The sequence below is a fragment of the Orycteropus afer genome, unplaced genomic scaffold (genome assembly GCF_000298275.1).
Source record: "Orycteropus afer afer isolate SDZICR_OR568_19922 unplaced genomic scaffold, OryAfe1.0 scaffold00117, whole genome shotgun sequence".
NCBI classification, from domain to species: domain Eukaryota; kingdom Metazoa; phylum Chordata; class Mammalia; order Tubulidentata; family Orycteropodidae; genus Orycteropus; species Orycteropus afer.
This window is the reverse complement of record NW_006921704.1, coordinates 3,154,682-3,173,019: the sequence shown is the minus strand read 5'-3', so window position 1 is coordinate 3,173,019 and position 18,338 is coordinate 3,154,682. Positions and strand designations below refer to the sequence as shown.

General features: G+C 40.8%; 1 protein-coding gene across 1 annotated transcript in view; it reads right to left on the bottom strand.

The window, feature by feature from the left end:
- The window catches only part of ABCC4 (ATP binding cassette subfamily C member 4), a 441,806-nt gene that overhangs the window by 344,400 nt on the left and 79,068 nt on the right, over positions 1-18,338 (bottom strand). The window contains exons 2-3 of the mRNA XM_007944012.1: positions 11,770-11,880; positions 11,094-11,214 (exon numbers count right to left, since the gene is read on the bottom strand). Coding sequence (XP_007942203.1) covers positions 11,094-11,214; positions 11,770-11,880 — 232 coding nt within the window. The remainder of the gene's footprint in view (positions 1-11,093; positions 11,215-11,769; positions 11,881-18,338) is intronic.

Below are 18,338 nucleotides of genomic sequence, written 5' to 3'. Positions count from 1 at the left end.
CTATCAAAGATGGCTAGAGTAACCAAAACAAAACACCTCAGGAGCCAACTTGAATAAACTTCCACTGGGCAAAGATGGCTAAAGTTCGGCATGGAATATCAATTGTAGTGGACTAAAACATCAGAAATGTCTACACATATGAGCCCATAATGATACTCAGAAAAACCACTTAACAAAAACTTCATTAGCCCTAGAGGATAATGCTCATTATTTTGAAAATTAGTTTAGATTTTAAAAAGTGTAAAAATTAAGAATTTGTTCTGCCTTTCCTAGATGAACTGTACCTCAGGGCAAACAAATAATTAACAATGAGAAAGTTCCTTCTGATGGAAATATTTCAGCTAATAAATGAAGAAGGAAAGAAAGAATTAGAATCTCACCATTTGCACCCCCTCATGAATTAAAGGATCTAAGCAATGATCAGGAGCTCTGGTAGCATAGTGGCTAAAGCACTTGACTGCTAACCAGAAGGCTGGCGGTTCAAACCCACCAGCCACTCCTCAGAAGGAAGGTTGGGCAATCCTACTTCTGTAGTGATACTGCCTCGGAAACCCAAGGAGGGGTCGCTATGAGTCGGGGCCGACTCGACGGCACACAACAACAACAACAACAAGAAGCAATGATCATGAATAGTTCCTAAATCACACAAAAAATGGCAATCAGATGTTATATGCCTCCTTGTGAAGGTACAAAACCCTGCATACAAAGCAGTCCTGCCAAAGGTGTTGGGGAGGAGGCGGGTGGCGCAGGCAGGTCAGCATGGAGAATAATATCTTTATCAGATCAAGCTCTAGATCTAACTACCAATTTCAGGTGCCAGAGGAAAATGTTAAATGACACAATCCAAGCCAAACCCACTGCCACAATTCAATTCCAACTCATAGTGATCCTACAGGACAAAGTAGAACTGCCCCATAGGGTCTCCAAGGCTGTAAATCTTTATGGAAGCAGACTGCCACATCTTCCTCCTGTAGAGTAACTGGTGGGTTCCAACTGCCAACCCTTTAGTTTTCAGTTGAGCACTTTAAGCACTGTGCCACCAGGGCTCTTTTAATGATACAAAAAAAAAAAAAAATCTCACTGCCATTGAGTCGATTCTAACTCATAGCGACCACCTTTGGGTTTTCAAGGCAGTAAATCTTTCCAGAAGTAACAAATTGCCCACTGTTCCTTCCGTGGAGTGGATAGTGGTTTAATGATACAAGAGGGGTATAATTAGCCAAATCCAGACTACGAAAATTTTTACAGGACAAACAACCTGGTTTCTTCATTAGAAAATAACTAACTAGCAGAGAGGGAGAGATTAAAAAGGAACCTATATAAGAAATTATCAGTATTTGGATATGGATTCATATTAAAAAGTACATAGAGAGAGAGAGAGAGAGAGAGAATATAAACATTGGCTGGCTATTGCTGATATTCAAGTATTAGTGTTAACTTTTATGCATAATAACAGCATTCTGATTATATAGGAAAAGGATGCCATATCTTTTCAAGATACATACAAAGATATTTATAGATAAAATAGTATGATAAAATAATAAAGGAAGGGCTTCAAAATAATCTTGAAGGTGATGATTAGAGGATCAGATGAAACAAAACTGGCCATAAGCTAATAATTACTGAAGCTGAGTTTGATGTACATAGAATACCAAACCACACCAAACTCACTGCCGTTGAGTCAGTCCTGACTCATAGCAACCGCTCCCTGGGTTTCCAAGGTGCTATCGCTACAGAAGTAGATTGCCCAATCTTTCTTCCAAGGCAATTTCTGAAGCTGAGTTTGAGGTACATAGAATAGAGGGATTCACTATCCTATTCTATTTTTGCCTTTTGACATTTTCTTAAAAACCTAAGAAAGAAAACACTCACTCTAAAGCTCAGTCCTGGGGTCAAGCATCTGACTTGAGGTACCTATATAGCTGGAGTAACAACATACAAAGTGTTATGTGAACTACAGTATGGAAAATGAATTTGCTCTGTAAACTTTCACCTAAATCACAATAAAATTTAAAATAATTTTTTTTTTTTTATTTTTACTTCTTTTACACCACCTCTCTGTCCCTTCAGTTGGGGCCATGGAAGAAGAGAAAGCATTATGACATATGCAAAGACCTAGGAATGATAATATTTGGTGCCAGAAACCAGGTCTTCCACCTACAAGCCATATTACTCTAAGCACATTACATCCCCTCCTACAACTCTGCATCCTTATCCATGAAAATACTTGCCTCGTCTACTTGTTTAATGAAATTTAACTGAATGAAATTTAACTAAATGAGCTGAAAATCATAGCACATCACAGATGGAAGTGTAAGCTATGATTACTTTTATTATATTAAAGTCCTGGGAAGTGTTCTATTCCATTCTTAATGGCAAAGAGACTGGTTTTCACAAAGGGCTCAAAAACATCATTGTTCCTTATAGACAATCCTAGCAGAGCAAGAACACTTGTGAAACGTCATTATAAAAACCAAGTTTTCTAAGTAGCTGTTAAAAATTTCACTTCTCACAGGCATATGAGTGAACATTTACATTAGGTAGATACACTCCTTAGAGCCACCAATCGTGGGAGAACAGAAGGTCAGTGTTTACACAGGGAGACAGCTCAGGGAAGTGGAAAGAAAGCTGTTACATCGTGGGGAATTGCAGTCAATGTCATGAAACAAAATATGTATAAACTGCCATATAGAAAATGAATTTGTTCTGTATACTTTCACCCAAATCACAATAAAAAAGAATTTAAAAAAAGGTCCCTGGTCAACCTGCATACATCATGGTGCCACTACCTTAATTCAATGTGCTAGACACTTCTCACCAATATGTTTGACTCTCTAGCCCTACGAGATGCAATTACCTGGGCATGTTTTCTAGTCTTAATATACAATCCCCAGTCTAACTATTACAGCCATGCTCCCTTGTTCTAGGGAGTTATTAGTCTCCTACTTTATTATCTGTAAACCAAATTCAAGAAATATGTGTGAGAGAACCCAAACACAAAAAGTTCTCAGGATGTGCCCAGGATAACGAGTATCAGTAAATAGGGATGGTTACGCTCTTAAGTCAGAGTGTCGGACACTGAAGCTCTGCTCTGTCATTTACTGGTCTATGTGAACCTTATATACCTACTTGGCAGTCAATGTCATCTTTTTTAAAATGGGGATAATAAAAATACCTACCTCACTAAGTTAGCTACAGGAATAACAGTAATATTACATATAAAGTACTCACAGTAGTTCCTGGCATATAATATTTTTCAAGTACTTACTATTACTACTCCTATTACTGAGTATGAAAACCAAGTGATCTACTCACCACTATTCTACCACAATTCCACAAAGAACAACCTCCTAAAAGAAAAGTCAATAGGCGAGTAGCAACTGGGATCTTAAAAGCTAGCAAGCTGCCATCTAGATGCAATGATGGGTCCCTCCTTGTCCAGAGCAAAGAAGAATGAAGAAAACCAAAATTCATGGAAACAATTAGTCCCAGCGACCGGTAGGTACACCATCTGATCTGCAGCCTATACGACTACGAGACTAGAAGAACTAGATGGTGCCTGGCTACCAGTGTCATCCACTTGGAAGGGGATCTATGTAGGAGATCCTTGATAGAGAGGAAGAACAATGTGAAACAAAACTCAAAATAACACAATGGAATACTATGCAATGCTAAAGAATAATGTAGAATCTGCAAAACACCGCATAACGTGGATGAACTTGGAGGACATTATGCTGAGTGAAATAAGTCCGTCACAAAAGGACAAATATTGTATTAGTCCATTATTGTAAAAGTTAAGGAAAGGTTTATCTATTGGAAGACATTTTCTTTGTTGGTTACCAGGGGCGGGAGGGGAGGGGAGGGAACACTGTTAGATAGATAGTGATAAATATTGATTTGGGTGAAGAGAAGGGCAGTGTACCAAATGTGAGTGACCAATATGGCAGCATTGAGGATGAGAAAGACATAGAGAGTTACATGGGCAGTACAGACAACAAATATGAACCCTTTTGCATATACAGTACTGAGTTGTCAGTGAAAGCAAACATGGGTATATGGACGGATAGATAGGTGAACAAGCTAAACAATTAGGTATGTCTAAATGGGGAGTGTATCCAAGATCATATATAGGATTGGCAGACAATGGGCCTATAAGTTCATGTGAATGATCAGAATTCCCAGGTGTATAGTAGAGCTGACAAGGGGCAAGGTTATGGTCATTGCTTGGTCACAGCCAGCTACCCAGAGGGACCGAGTAGTTGATCCTGCGGGCTTGGGACCATAGTCGCAGGGGACATCAAGCTCAATTGGCATAACATACTATACAAAACATTGTTCCATCTACTACTTTGGCGAGTAGCGACTGGGATCTTAAAAGCTAGCAAGCTGCCATCTAGATGCAACATCGGGTCTCTCCTCGTCAAGAAGAAAGAAGAAAACCAAAATTAATGGAAACAATCAGTCCTAGCAACTGGTACACCATCCGATCTGCAACCTATACAACTATGAGACCAGAAGAACTAGATGGTGCCCAGCTACCACTGCCATCCACTTGGAAGGGATGTAGGAGATCCTGCATTGAGAGGGAGAACAATGTGGAACAAAACTCAAAATCATTTGGAGGCAAAAAAAAAAAAAAAAAAAAAAAAAGGTGGGGACCAGGTTTGCTGGTCCGACAGAGTCTGATGGAACCACTGAGACTATGGCCCCTAGCTGCCCTTCAGGTCTGGAATTGAACCCATACCTGTGGTTTCCAGCCAAACAAAAGACAGGCATATGAGTTGAACATTTACCTGAGGTAGATACACTCCTTGGAGAGAACAATCATGGGAGAAAGAAGGGCTGCTTATGCACAGGGAAAAAGCTCAGAGGGCAGGAGTGCATGGAGGAATGGAAACTGGGAAGAGGTAACTGGGGGGAGGAGGTGGGAGGGGAGCTGTTGCATTGTGGTAAACTGTGGTCAATGTCATCAGACAAAGTGTGTGTGAACTGCTGTATGGAAAGTGAATTTGCTCTGTAAATCTTCATCCAAATCACAATAAAGAAAAATAAACTTAAAAAAAAAAGAAAAGAAAAGCCAATAGGGATAGACATGAAATCACTCTTTAGATAGCGGACATGCTATTTTTGGTAATAAGGAAGGTAATGCCAAATGTGGATGAAGTGTGCACAGAATGACCAAGGTAATTGTTCTGGTTACCTAGTACCACTCTGACAATATACCACAAACAGGATGGCTTTAACAAACAGGAGTTTATTCTTACAATTTGGAGGCTTTGAGTCCAAGTTCAAAGTGCCAAGCTCTAGGGACTGGGTGAAAGCCCCTCAACCTTGGGCTTCAGCTCTGCCTCCTACTCCCAGCCCACTAAAGCTGGAGGCTTTTCTTCACTTAGCTGCTGGCTGCTGAGGCTGAAAAACTCAAGGTTGACAAGTAAAATGGCACAGTAGCAATATTACCAAACCATATGGCAGGCCATTAATTCAAGTCCATTAAAAGTCCCAAGATCAGGAGAGCACAGCAGACTGCTGAACGATGACACTGCTACATGCAGGGTTCAAGCGTGCCATAAGCTACAGACCATTCCTAAAGCTGCTGCTTATGTATGGGAAGCAGACCGCAACCCTAAAGTAGCTACTCAGCTGCTTGTGGTAGATCCCACCACACAGTTGACTGTCTGTCTCATCATGGGGAATAACTACCACCAGCTGCCCAGCAACTCAACCAAGCCCAGCCAAGGTGACAAACAACCTTAACTACCACAGTAATGATGTCATTAAGAAGAACACAAGAATAAGGGACATTTTTGGTGCCTAAGGCATTTGACTGCTAACCAGAAGGCTGGCAGTTCAAACCCACCAGCCACTCCTCAGAAGGAAGACTGGGCAATCTACTTCTGTAGAGATACCACCTCAGAAACCCAAGGAAGGGTCACTATGAGTCATAATCGACTCAACAGCGATGAGTTGGGTTGTTTTTGTTTTGTTTGTTTTGTTTTTAAATAACATATACAATTTTGCAATTAACAACCAAAACGTATGTATGTGGTTATATATGTAGGTATGCCTGCATGTATGTGTAGTAGGTATGTATATATGTAAATAGATATGTGTGTGTATAAACATATGTGTGTGTGTGTGTGTGTATGTCTATGTGTAGGTATAGCTATACACATATGTATGAATATGCACATACATTCATATGTATAATAAAGTACATAGGGGACAGTTACAGATACTTCTTAGACATAACCAAACACTTCGTGGGAGTGGTTTCATGGGTTCAAAGGCTTAGGACTACAGACTCCTGAGACAACTCATTCAACTGGCATAACAGAATTTGTAAATTCTATAGTTCCACACTCTAATCTGTGAGTAGCAGCTGGGGTCTTAAAAGCTTGTGAGCAGCCATCTCAGATACAGCTATTAGTCTGCTCATCAGGAGCAAAAGAGAAAAAAGGAAACCAAAGACTCAGAGTCTATTAACAGCCTACTAATAACCTACATGAACCACAGTCTGATCTACCTGAAGCCCACAAGAACAAGACCAGAACAAACAGTTACCACTACCTACTGATCTAATCAGGGCCACAATAGATAGACCCTGATAGAATGGGAGAAAAATGTGGAACACACCTTAAATTCTTAAGAAGTCCAGATTTGCTGGACCAACTGAGACGAGAGGACTTCCCCCCAAGACTACTGCTCTGAGATTCCCTTTAAACTTTGAACAAAACTACTCCTGGAGATCACTTCAGCTAAATAACAAATTGGCTCATAAAATAAAGAATATCAGCCACGAGCACTGTGCTCCTTTAAAATCATCTCTAGGGAGCTCTGGTAGCATAATGCCTAAGGCACTTGACTGCTAACCAGAAACCTGGCAGTTCAAACCCATCAGCCACTCCTCAGAAGGAAGGTTGGGCAATCTACTTCCACAGTGATACCGCCTCGGAAACCCAAGGAGGGGTCATTATGAATCAGGTCTGACTCGAAGGCACATAACAACAACAATAACATAAAGCGCTCTGGTGGCGTAGTGCCTAAGGCATTTGATTGCTAACCAGAAAGCTGGTGGTTCTAAACCCACCAGCCAGAAGGAAGACTGGGCAATCTACTACCATAAAGATTTACCACCTCAGAAACACCAAGGGGTCGCTAGGAGTTGGAATCGACTTGATGGCAGTGAGTCTGCTTTGGTTTGGTTTTGGTATATGAGACCTAAGGATCAACATTTACTCTAAAGCAAAGATGAATCGGTAAGGGGGGCAATGAAACTAGATTACAGAAAACTGTTAAATGGGAACCTAATTTGCTGCGTAAACTTTCATCAGAAACACATTATCATTTAAAAACCAAATGAAAAAGAAGCCATAATAGTCTACTAGATGTACCCTTATTTAGTTTGACTTCAATCCTGGCCTTCCCTGAACCCCAGCCAAGACCTGCAGCTCAATTTGAGATGGGATCTAATTACTATCTGGGGCTTAGAGACTCCACCTCAAGGAGCCAACAGCTCATGACAGTGAGAAAAATCCAGAAGCTCAGTTCAAACTCAGCCAGATGGACCACGTTTTGAGATCATCTGTTTTCAATTTGTTAGGGCCCTGAATACACAGACAAACTAAAGAACCACAGGCAGCAGAGGGAGGTCTGCTCTAGGAGATGATCCAACATTAAACTCTGAAGCCACTCATTCCTGCCTACACCTAACCGGACACCTCGCATGCACTATTGGCACACAAGGTGCCATGCAGAATCCTGACAAGTTGCTCTGCTCTAAGAGGTCCAATAGTCACATATGGCCAAGAAAACTTGCATACAAAGGCTACGATAACACCACCTTGCTCCTGTGTTCATTTCAATCTGAGACTCACTGTGACCATGTAGAACACCCTGAGGGAATCCTACATCCTCTCCCAAAGTCAATCCCACTTGCTGTTATCTCCAATGTACCACTTAGCAAACCCACAGCCGTATATAGGTGATGGTAGGTACCCTCGCAAAGGTGACATTCTGACATGAATGCCTCTCTGGCACACTAACCAGCACCCTTCTGTCATCAATGAGAACTTCAACCTCCCAACACTATCCACTTGCCTATTACCTAACAGAGCCTATTGGTTTTCTCTAGTTTCATACTCAGCATAATGTCCTCCAAGTTATGCAGTGTTTTTTGTGAATTTTGCAGATCCTATGTTATTGTTTATGGTTGCATAGTATTCCATTGTATGTATGTTACATAGTTTGGTTATCCATTCCTCAGTTGATGGACACCTAGGTTGTTTCCATCTTTTTGCTATGGAAAGTTTACCTATCTACCTATCTACCCACTGATCTCAGTGGCCACAATACAAAGAAAAAAAAATTTTTTTTTTAATTGTGATTTAAGTGAAAGTTTACAGAGCAAATTCACTTTCCATACAGCAGCTCACATACACTTTGTCTCATGACATTGACTGCAATTTCCCACAATGCAACAGCTCCCCTCTTACCTCCTTCCTATAGTTACCTCTTCCCTGTGTCCTTCCCTCCCATGCACTCCTGCCTCCTGAGCTGTCTCCCTGTGCATACACAGCCCTTCTATTCTCCCACAATTGATCTCTCCAAGGAGTGTATCTACCTAATGTAAATGTTCAGCTCATATGCCTGTTTGTTGTTTGGCTGGCAGCCACAGGACTGAGTTCAATTCCAGACCTAAAGGAGAGCTAGGAGCCATAGTCTCAGTGGTTCCATCTGGCTCTATCAGACCAGCAAAACTAGTCCTTTTTTTTTTTAATGATTTTGAGTTTTATTCCACATTGTTCTCACATTCTGTCTAAGATCTCCTACATAGATCCCCCTCCAAGTGGTTGACAGTGGTAGCCAGGCACCATCTAGTTTTTCTGGTCTCACAGTCATATAGGCTGAGAACTGCCTGGTGTACCAGTCACTTGGACTAATTGTTTCCACACATCTTTGATTTTCTCCATTCTTCTTTGTTCTGGATGAGGAGAGACCCATCACTGCATCTAGATGGCCACTTGCAAGCTTTTAAGATCCCAGTTGCTACTCACCAAAGTAGGATGTGGAACAATGTTTTTGTGTAGTATGTTATGGATGTCCCCTGCGACTATGGTCCTGAGCCCACAGGTCCAACTACTTACTCCCTCTAGGTAGCTGGCTGTGCCCTGAAGTGACTACAACCTTATCCTTTGTCAGCTCTACTATATACCTGGACATCCTTATAGAACATACAGAAACACTTGTAGAAACGTTGTCTTCCAACCCTATACATGGTCACAGGCACAATCCCACCTACACAGACATACCTAATAATTCAGCCTGTCTACCCATCTATCCACCCATAGATCAATGTTTGCCTTTACAGACAATGCAGTACTATATATGCAAAAGGGTTCATTTTTGTTGTCTGTACCTCCCATGCACCTCTCTATGTCTTCCTCTTCCTCAGTGCCACTGTGCTGATCATTCATATTTGGTACACTGCCCTTCTCTTCACTTAAATCAATACTTGTCTATACCTATCTAACAGTGTCCCCTCCCCTCCCCTCCCCGCCCCAGTAACCAACAAAGAAAATTTCCTTCCATATATAAACCTTCCCTTGACTTTTTACAATAATGGACTAATACAATATTTGTCCTTCTATGATTGACTTATTTCACTCAGCATAATGTCCTCCAAGTTCATCCACGTTATGCAGTGTTTTGCAGATTCTATGTTATTGTTTACAGTTGCATAGTATTCAATTGTGTGCATGCACCACAGTTTGGTTATCCATTCTACTGTTGATAGGTACCTAGGTTGTTTCCATCTTTTTGCTATTGTAAATAGTGCTACAATGAGCATGGGTGTGCATACATCTGTTCTTGTCCTGGCTCACATACAAAGAAAGCATTTTAAATGAGAACTATACCTCCCACATACAAAACAATGGGTCTATCCAACCAAGCAAAATGCATTATGACAACTCACTGAAATTTCACGTCTTGTAGCAATTTTTAACTTCTATCTCCACTACAGTCATGTACTCCCAGGGCCACCAATGCGGTACTAAGAGTACAAAGAGTACAAGCCACTCAGGAGGATTTTCAGCATCCCCTCTAGTAGGCCAATGACTAAAACTGGTACACTAACTGGCACTGTGCTCCCAGAAAGAACACTGTCTTGCTGGAAGACTATGATTGAAGCCCTTCAAGCTAAAACAGGCAAATGACCTAATGGCTTTCCATCTTTGGTTTTCCACTGCATGTCCATTTCTACACTGTGCAATACCAAGCTATAAAGAGCCCACCTTCCCACCAGCAAGCCACCTCAACAATCAAAGACAAGAAACCAAAATGGGTAGAGTATGAAGTCCGAAAATGACTAGCATTCATGGTGAAGCCAGGACCTCCTCCACAGAAAGGGGTGTAGCTACTAGTGTCCAGCCCAGCATTGCAGGGTACAGCCCAAAGAAGTGTGTGCTCTTGGGAGCTCCAGCCAGCTCCACCCTGTAGGATACCAGAGCCAGCCCAGGCACAGTGCCCCAGGTTCTACATCTCTGGATAAGAAGAGGTAACAATACCTTCTTGGGAAAGCATTTATCAGATTTGGCATGGTCAACTTAACAAGTACTTGTTGAGTACCTGTAAAATGTCCTATATTATTCTAGGCTCTGATCCAAATTTACTTCCTCCAAACCACAAGGCACATATTCATTCCTTAACGTTCTAGACCTTTTGGTCAAGGATTACGCTTGGCTTTTACATTTACTGAGCATCAGCAATGTCCTCACACAGTATAAAGTCCTTTTTATTTCCAGTGCTATCCTTTTACAACACTATATTTTAATTGGTTAGAAACAATAATAATCTCCCCCTGAGATTCGGTCATTAAACTCTTGTAAATATTTATCCATTCTAAAGAGAAACACAACTGCTGAATTCAATCATGCTTCCTAAACACGTTTTATCCTAGATCCTTAAAATGTTTTCAACCCCTATCTGGCATCCTCTCTCACCAAGAATCCCCACGTATTTTAATGCCAATTCTAACTAGCATTTTTAATGCATGTATAACTAAAAAAAACAATTCACTATGTAAAAGCATTTACCTCAATTAATGTAAAAATTCCCAAAACTAAGTAAGATTTCCAGTAACACTTTATGATTGCTTTTGTTAAAGAAGGCTTCCGTGCCTCTTTCTCAGCTCTTAAAACTTCTTTATCCCAGTACCTACAATGAAAAACAAAGCATAGTAAAGAACAGCATGCAGTAAAAGGGGGATATAGCAGGAAGAGAGACAAGCATTTATTACAGGATACTTTATGATTACTCCATACATGCAAACTAGTTGTCCGCAGGGTACCTGAAAGGTGCACCACATGGAATCTGTAGCACCAGAAAAACAGGCCTTGAGGGGAGGTCTCTAGTCTTGGGAAACAAGTTATTGCAAAATTCTGTGTGATTTCTTGCACCTGAGTATCCCAAAAGGGCAGAGAGTAGTACAAACAAGACAGACAACTTCCTCCAGTGATACCACCCCCTTGGGACAAATTCTGAGCATCCAGGGCCTCTGCTGCTGGGCAAAGGTTTCTCTCAGGTCACCTAAGTAGGCTATGCCGGGGACAGCCCAAAGGAAAGGGAATGTGGAATTCTAGGGGAACCAGTCTCCAGAAGGGCCTAAAGGACAGCTAAGAGAACCAGGAAGACAAAAGCCATTCCAAGCCATTAGCTACACACATAAATTCTCATTCTTCCTTACCCTTCTCTTCGCTACCTCTTGCTTACCCTTGCAACTCTTCTCCAAGATGTTTTGAGCGATCTTCAGGAAGCACTGAATACATGTCATCTTCTTCTAATCTCCGTTTATGACCAATTTTAAACAAGGGGTTTAGCCACCTGTTAAAAATTGAGAGGAAAATGGAATGATAATATTCAAAATCGCACACATTTGTATCTACTTAGAATCCTACCTTTATGGATTTTTTTAAAACTCTGTATTTTAAATATACAGATAATCTTAAACTTATGCCAGAGTTCCCTTCCAACAACTCCATCATAATCGGTTCTTCCGTAAGTTGAATACCTCTTACTTTATTTTTTAAACTTTCATTATTATTGCCTTTTATCATGAGTATCTTTATAAATAGAATCTTTCTTTTTCTTTGAGGATTGGAAACACTATGAATAAATTTACAGATATATTTTAATATATACATACATATTGTAAGAGCAGTTCATTATAACTAGGTGATGACTCAGGGACTACCTATATAGATGTATAGAAAAAATTGCATATGTGCTCACACACACCATTCTCTAGCTTTGTCCACTAAGGGCCTAGAAGCAGTGATACATCAGTAGCAGATGGCACTCCGCCCCTAGAACTGAGTTTCTTAATACCATTCTCCCCTAAAAGGAACGAGGCAGGGCCCCTTGAAGAAATGGCAGACTCCAAAGTTGGGGCAGAGAAAACATAAGATGAACCTGGAACATCTTTTTGCACCACAATATAAGGATGAACTTGAAGAATCATGAAGATGTTGCAAGGGGCACAGAAGTGTACTCAAAAGAGCTGCCACTAAACAAATCTGGGATAATCTGAGTATCACAGTAATGAATCGGAACCACTAAATAAAAAAAGAATCCATGAATTCTCACTGCTATACAAATGGGGGAGAAGCTGTTGTACTCTAGAATGACAACAAGTATGTAAGGAATAATGTTGATGAGTATGATGAACTATGAAAGGGAAAAAAATTAACAAAAGAACAAAAAAGTCCTGTTCTAACATTTTAGGATTATTTACTAAAAAATCAAACGTGTCATTATCCATTACAAATAATGTAAATTACAATCATTAACGTTCAGAGATAGCCCAAAGGTAAACACCATTCTAGTGACTTTGCCAAGGTAAGATTTCCCAGGCCAGACAATAACCTGTGAAAGCAGAGTTCACGTTTCCCCCTACTTTATTGCTTTATTCCAAGCACTATATTAGGCACACAGGAAGTGTTGAACAAAGATCTGTCAAATAAACAAATACCTATGAATCATTAGAAACGCAATAACAGAAACTGAGTTTCAGATTTTGTTAACCCTAGTAGCTTGGAACCTCTACAGAACCAAGATCCAGGAGTCAGGAAATTGGATTCTAGTCCCAGCAATGGCACTGAGGACCTTAGGGTTCCCATGATCTCTGCCATTCCCTCCATTTCTACAGATTCAGCACCTCCGTGACTTTTGCCAGTCACTTAATCTCTCTAGGTCTAGATTTCCTTCCAAAAATAGCAAAAGACTGTTAGCTTTAAAAGTATGTTGGGCTATTTTTTGTACACTGTTACACACCATCTATTGCACACCGTTGGTTGTACAATAGTGTTTACCTTCAGACTATTTCAATACAATTATCATTTAAGTTATTTGTAATTAATAGCTATAGTTCTTATTTTTTAGTTTAAAAAAATCTCTAAATGTTTGAATAGGGTTTTTCTTTAGGGTGGTCCTCTATGAAGTTAGTATTTTCTTTCTTTCATGATTTTTATATGTCATTTGTAGAGATAATTTAAGATTATGTTATTCCTACAGTTAATGCTCAGGTACTTAGCACTGTGAATTTCACAGAAAATGATACCCTACCCTGAAAAAAACCCACTGCCATTGAATTGATTCTGACTCAGAGTGACCATATAGGACAGAATAGAGTTGCCCCATAGGGTTTCCAAGGTTGTAAATCCTTATGGAAGCAGACTATCACATCTTTCTCCCATGGAGCACTGGTAGGTTTGAACCACTGACCTTTTGGTTAGTAGCTAAATGCCTTAACCACTGTGTTAGAGTCTGGACTGATACCAAGACAGAGATTCAGTGGCCAGTGCAAGGTCAACAGCACATTCTAACACAGGGGGCTTTCCAGCTAAGGAAATTCCAGCGAATTTTAAAAAGAGGGCTTTCAGGGTAGAAGGAGCTCTAGTTGCACAGTTGTTAAGGCATTTAGCTGCAAATGGAGAGAACACCTGGAGACAACGCTGCACAAGGCTGTTATGAGCATCAACTGGGGCTGCTCTGCACATTACACAGAGTTCTACCAAACAAATATCAGTCATGATCATGACAAATCTGTGAAGTAATGGTGTTTGGAGCCCATGAGATATGCCCTAATAACTTTGAGAAATGAAATTATTCAATTAAGCAAATTTGCTTCATTTTAGCTCTCTGGTCACACTTCGTCTTTAACAGGTATGTGTTATAAAGGGACTAGTTGGAAAGTCCTTTCCATGGGACACCCATTGCTCAGTAGTTTCTCACTGCAATTAAATGGTGGCCTGTCAGATGCTCCAAGGCTCAGAGCACAGGAACTCTTTCTATCCAGCTTTCTCCTCAGAACTCAGGGACTCCAAGAACCTCTCTGAAGGCAGGATGGTTTGAAACAGGAGTTTCCATACCTCCCAAAGTTTAGAACATAAAGTGCAGAGGTACTCAAGTTAAACTCAGGATTCGAAGCAAACTCCATTCCCCCTGCCCTGATCCACCTTTGCAACTCTGATTCACCCAAGAGAAGAGGAACCAAACTGCTTGCCTCTATCTCTTCACCTCCTCCAAGAATTTCCCAGACTACTCTGACCTGGCTAGCCCCTGCTCAGCTTAAGTGAGTCTTCCAGACATGTCTGAGATGACACTTGCATACCTGTGACCAGTCTCTTCCAGGAGAACATCATACAACATTTTTCAGAAAGCACTAATGGCTTGAGACCTTGTATCTGAAAAATACTGGTCTAAGTGAGTTCTCCAAGAGTCATTGGGTGATGCAAAGAGTTAAGCACTCAGCTGCTAACCAAAAGGTTAGAGGTTCAAGTCCACCTGGATACACCTTAAAAGAAAGGCCTGGTGAATTGCTTCTGATAAATCAGCCACTAAAACTCTATGGAGTACAGGTCTACTCTGACACACATGTGGTCACTATGAGTCAGAATAAACTCAATGGCAACTGGTTTCTTTTTGGCTACTCAGCTCTACACTGGACTCTAATCCCCTGTGACTATACCACCCTTAGCACTGTTAGCCCCCAACAGACTAGAGGTTACCAGAGGGCAGGCATGGTGTCTTGGTCATATTCACATACCTCATGCCCAGTAGTTCCTGAGATACAGCTCCAGACTCACTGCTATCAAGTCAATTCCAACTCATAACTACCCCATTGGCTTTCCAACACCATAAATCTTTACACAAGCAAACTGTCTCACCTTTCTTCCACAGAGCAGCTGGTGGGTTCAGTGACCTTTTGGTTAGCAGCGAAATGCTTAACCACTACACCACCAGAGGTCCTTGGGACACAGCTAGAGTTCAATAAGTACTTGAGCTGAATGGAAATGAACTAAAAGGATAAAGCAGCATTTAAAGCTGCAATAAATCCTCTTATATTGAAGGTTTTCTTGTATTGCTCACACCTGGCTGCCACTCCTGTGTTGCTTATTTCCCATAAACTAAGAAGGAAGTGGCATGTAAAATGACAAAAACAACAAAGGCAACTCCCTAAACACCCTTGTTGAGACTGCTGAAAAGGCCTAACACCACTCCAAGCAGTGTGCCTAACTAAGGTCTTTCTCAATCTGAGTGAGAGAAAAGCTGAGTGGCACCTCAAAGATGTGCCAAGAGTACATAAAGTCACAGCAAAATCTAGCACACCTTCCTGAAGTTTTAATAAATTGGGGAGTTAAAAAAATCAACACTGAATAAATGTCAAAATTAGCAAAGAAACTTCTTGCTGGCAGGAGGCTTCTTCAGGTAACATTTCCACACTTCTTCCTAGGGGTAACCCCTTCACCCTTCTCTCCCTCCAGGGTTCCTTCTGGAGTGTTATAAATTGAATTGTGTCCCTAAAAGAGATGTGAAGTCCTAGCTCCTGGTATCTACGAAAGTAATCTAGTCTGAAAACAGTCTCTGAAGATGTTACCAGTTATATTAACATGAGCTCATTCTGGGGTAGGCTGAGTCCTAATCCAATCTGAGAGCTGTCTTATAAAAGAGAAGAGAGAGAGACACACACGGAAGAAGGATGGCCACATGAAGATGCATCTACAAGTCAAGGAACACCTGGTGCTACCAGAAGCTGGAAAAGACAAGAAGTATCTTCCCATACAGGCTTCAAAGGAAGCATGGCCCAGTCAACCCATTGATTTGGTTGGCTAGACTCCAAAACTGAGACAGTAAAACTTCTCTTCTTATAAGCCATCTGTTGTTATTGTTGTTATGTGCCATCGAGTCGGACCCAACTCAGTGACCCCTCCTTGGGTTTCCGAGGTGGTATCACTACGGAAGTAGACTGCCCAACCTACCTTCTGAGGAGTGGCTGATGGGTTTGAACCACCAGCCTTCTGGTTAGCAGCCAAGTGCCTTAGGCACTATGCTACCTGAGCTCCTTATAAGGCATCTAGTAGTTAATATTTGTTGCAACAGCCCTAGGAAACTAATACAGGGAGAAAAGTTTAAGAAGGAGTGCCTTATACTTTCTGAACACCAAGCAGGTATGGATTCTTGATGACAACCCAAACTCACTGTCATCAAGTCGATTCCAACTCATAGCAACCCCTCTTTGGGTTTCTGAGGCACTATCTCTGTGGAAGTAGACACACAGTCTTCCTTCCAAGAAGTGGCTGGTGGGTTTGAACCATCAACCTTCTGGTTAGCAGTCAAATGCCTTAGGCACTACACCACCAAAGCCCGCATAAAGGCATGGTTACTGTGGTCCCACCTCTAAGCTTCAGCCACCTATCTTCACATACTGCAACCCAAGAGATCATTCTCCAAGAAGTTGCTAAACTGGACCACCCACTGAAGGTTACAACACCGCCCTTCTCTTCTATCAAGTCTCATCCCATCACGCTTCAAATCCCATTCATCTCCATCAGCACCACATGACTCAAAAGACACCACTGAAAATGAAAACTACAGACCAACATCGCTCATGAATACAGATGAAAAAATCTTAAACAAAATCCTAGCCAAGCGACTCCAACAACATATCAAAAAAAGTAATACATCATACCAAGGTGGATTCATACCAAGTACACAAGGATAGTTCAAAATTAGAAAAACAATCAGTACAATCCATCACATAAGGAAAATAACCACAAAAGGCATTTAATAGAATCCACCACCCATTCCTGATAAAAACTCTCAGAAAAATTGGAATACAAGGGAAATTCCTCAACATAATAAAGAGCATATATATGAAACTAAAAGCCAACATTATTCTCAAAGGAGGGAGATTGAAAGCATTGCCCCTGTGAACAGGAAACAGACAGGATGTCCTCTACCATCACTTCTACTCAACATTGTATTGGAACTCCTAGTCAGGGCAATAAGGCAAGAAAGGGAAGTCAAAGATATCCAAATTGGTAAGTAAGAAATAAAACTACCCGTATCTGCAGATGATACGATCCTATACATAGAAAACCCAAGAGACTTGGCAAGAAAACTACTGGAACTAATCAAAAGATTTAGCATAGTGGCAGGACACAAGATAAACATACAAAAATCAGTTGGATTCCACAACACCAGAAAAGAGGTCTCTGAAAAGGACATAAGGAAATAAATACTATTTATAAAAGCTACAAAAAAACAAAATACTTGGGAATAAATCTAACCAGGGACACAAAAGACCTGTACAAAGAAAAGTACAAAACACTACTTTAGGAAACTGTAAGAGAGCTACATAAATGGAAGAACATACCATGCTCATAGATAGAAGACTTAACCTTGTAAAAATGTCAATACTATCCAAAACAATCTATACGTGCAATGCAATCTTGATCCAGATTCCATCAATATTCTCTAAGGACATGGAAAAACTACTACATTTATATGGAAAAGAAAGAGCCCTCGGATAAGCAAAGCACTACTGAAGAAAAAGAACAAAGTGGGAAGTCTCACACTCCACGATCTCAAAACATTCTATATGGCCACAGTAATAGAAACAGCCTGGTATTGATGCAACAACAGACACATGGATCAGTGGAACAGAAATGAAAACCCAGAAACAGATCAATCCACCTATGGTCAGCTGATCTTTGACAAAGGGCCAAAATCCATTAAATGGGAATGGGATAGTCTTTTAAACAATTGGTGCCGGCAAAACTGGATATTCGTTTGCAGAAAAATGAAACAAGATCCATACCTAGCACCATACACAAAAACTAACTCAAGATAGATCAAAGACTTAAATGTAAAATCTAAAACTATAAAGTTCATCAAAGAAAAAATAGGGGTAAATTTAGGAGCTCTAATGTATGGCATTGGAGCTCTGGTGGCGTAGTGCCTAAGGCATTTGACTGCTAACCAGAAGGCTGGTGGTTCAA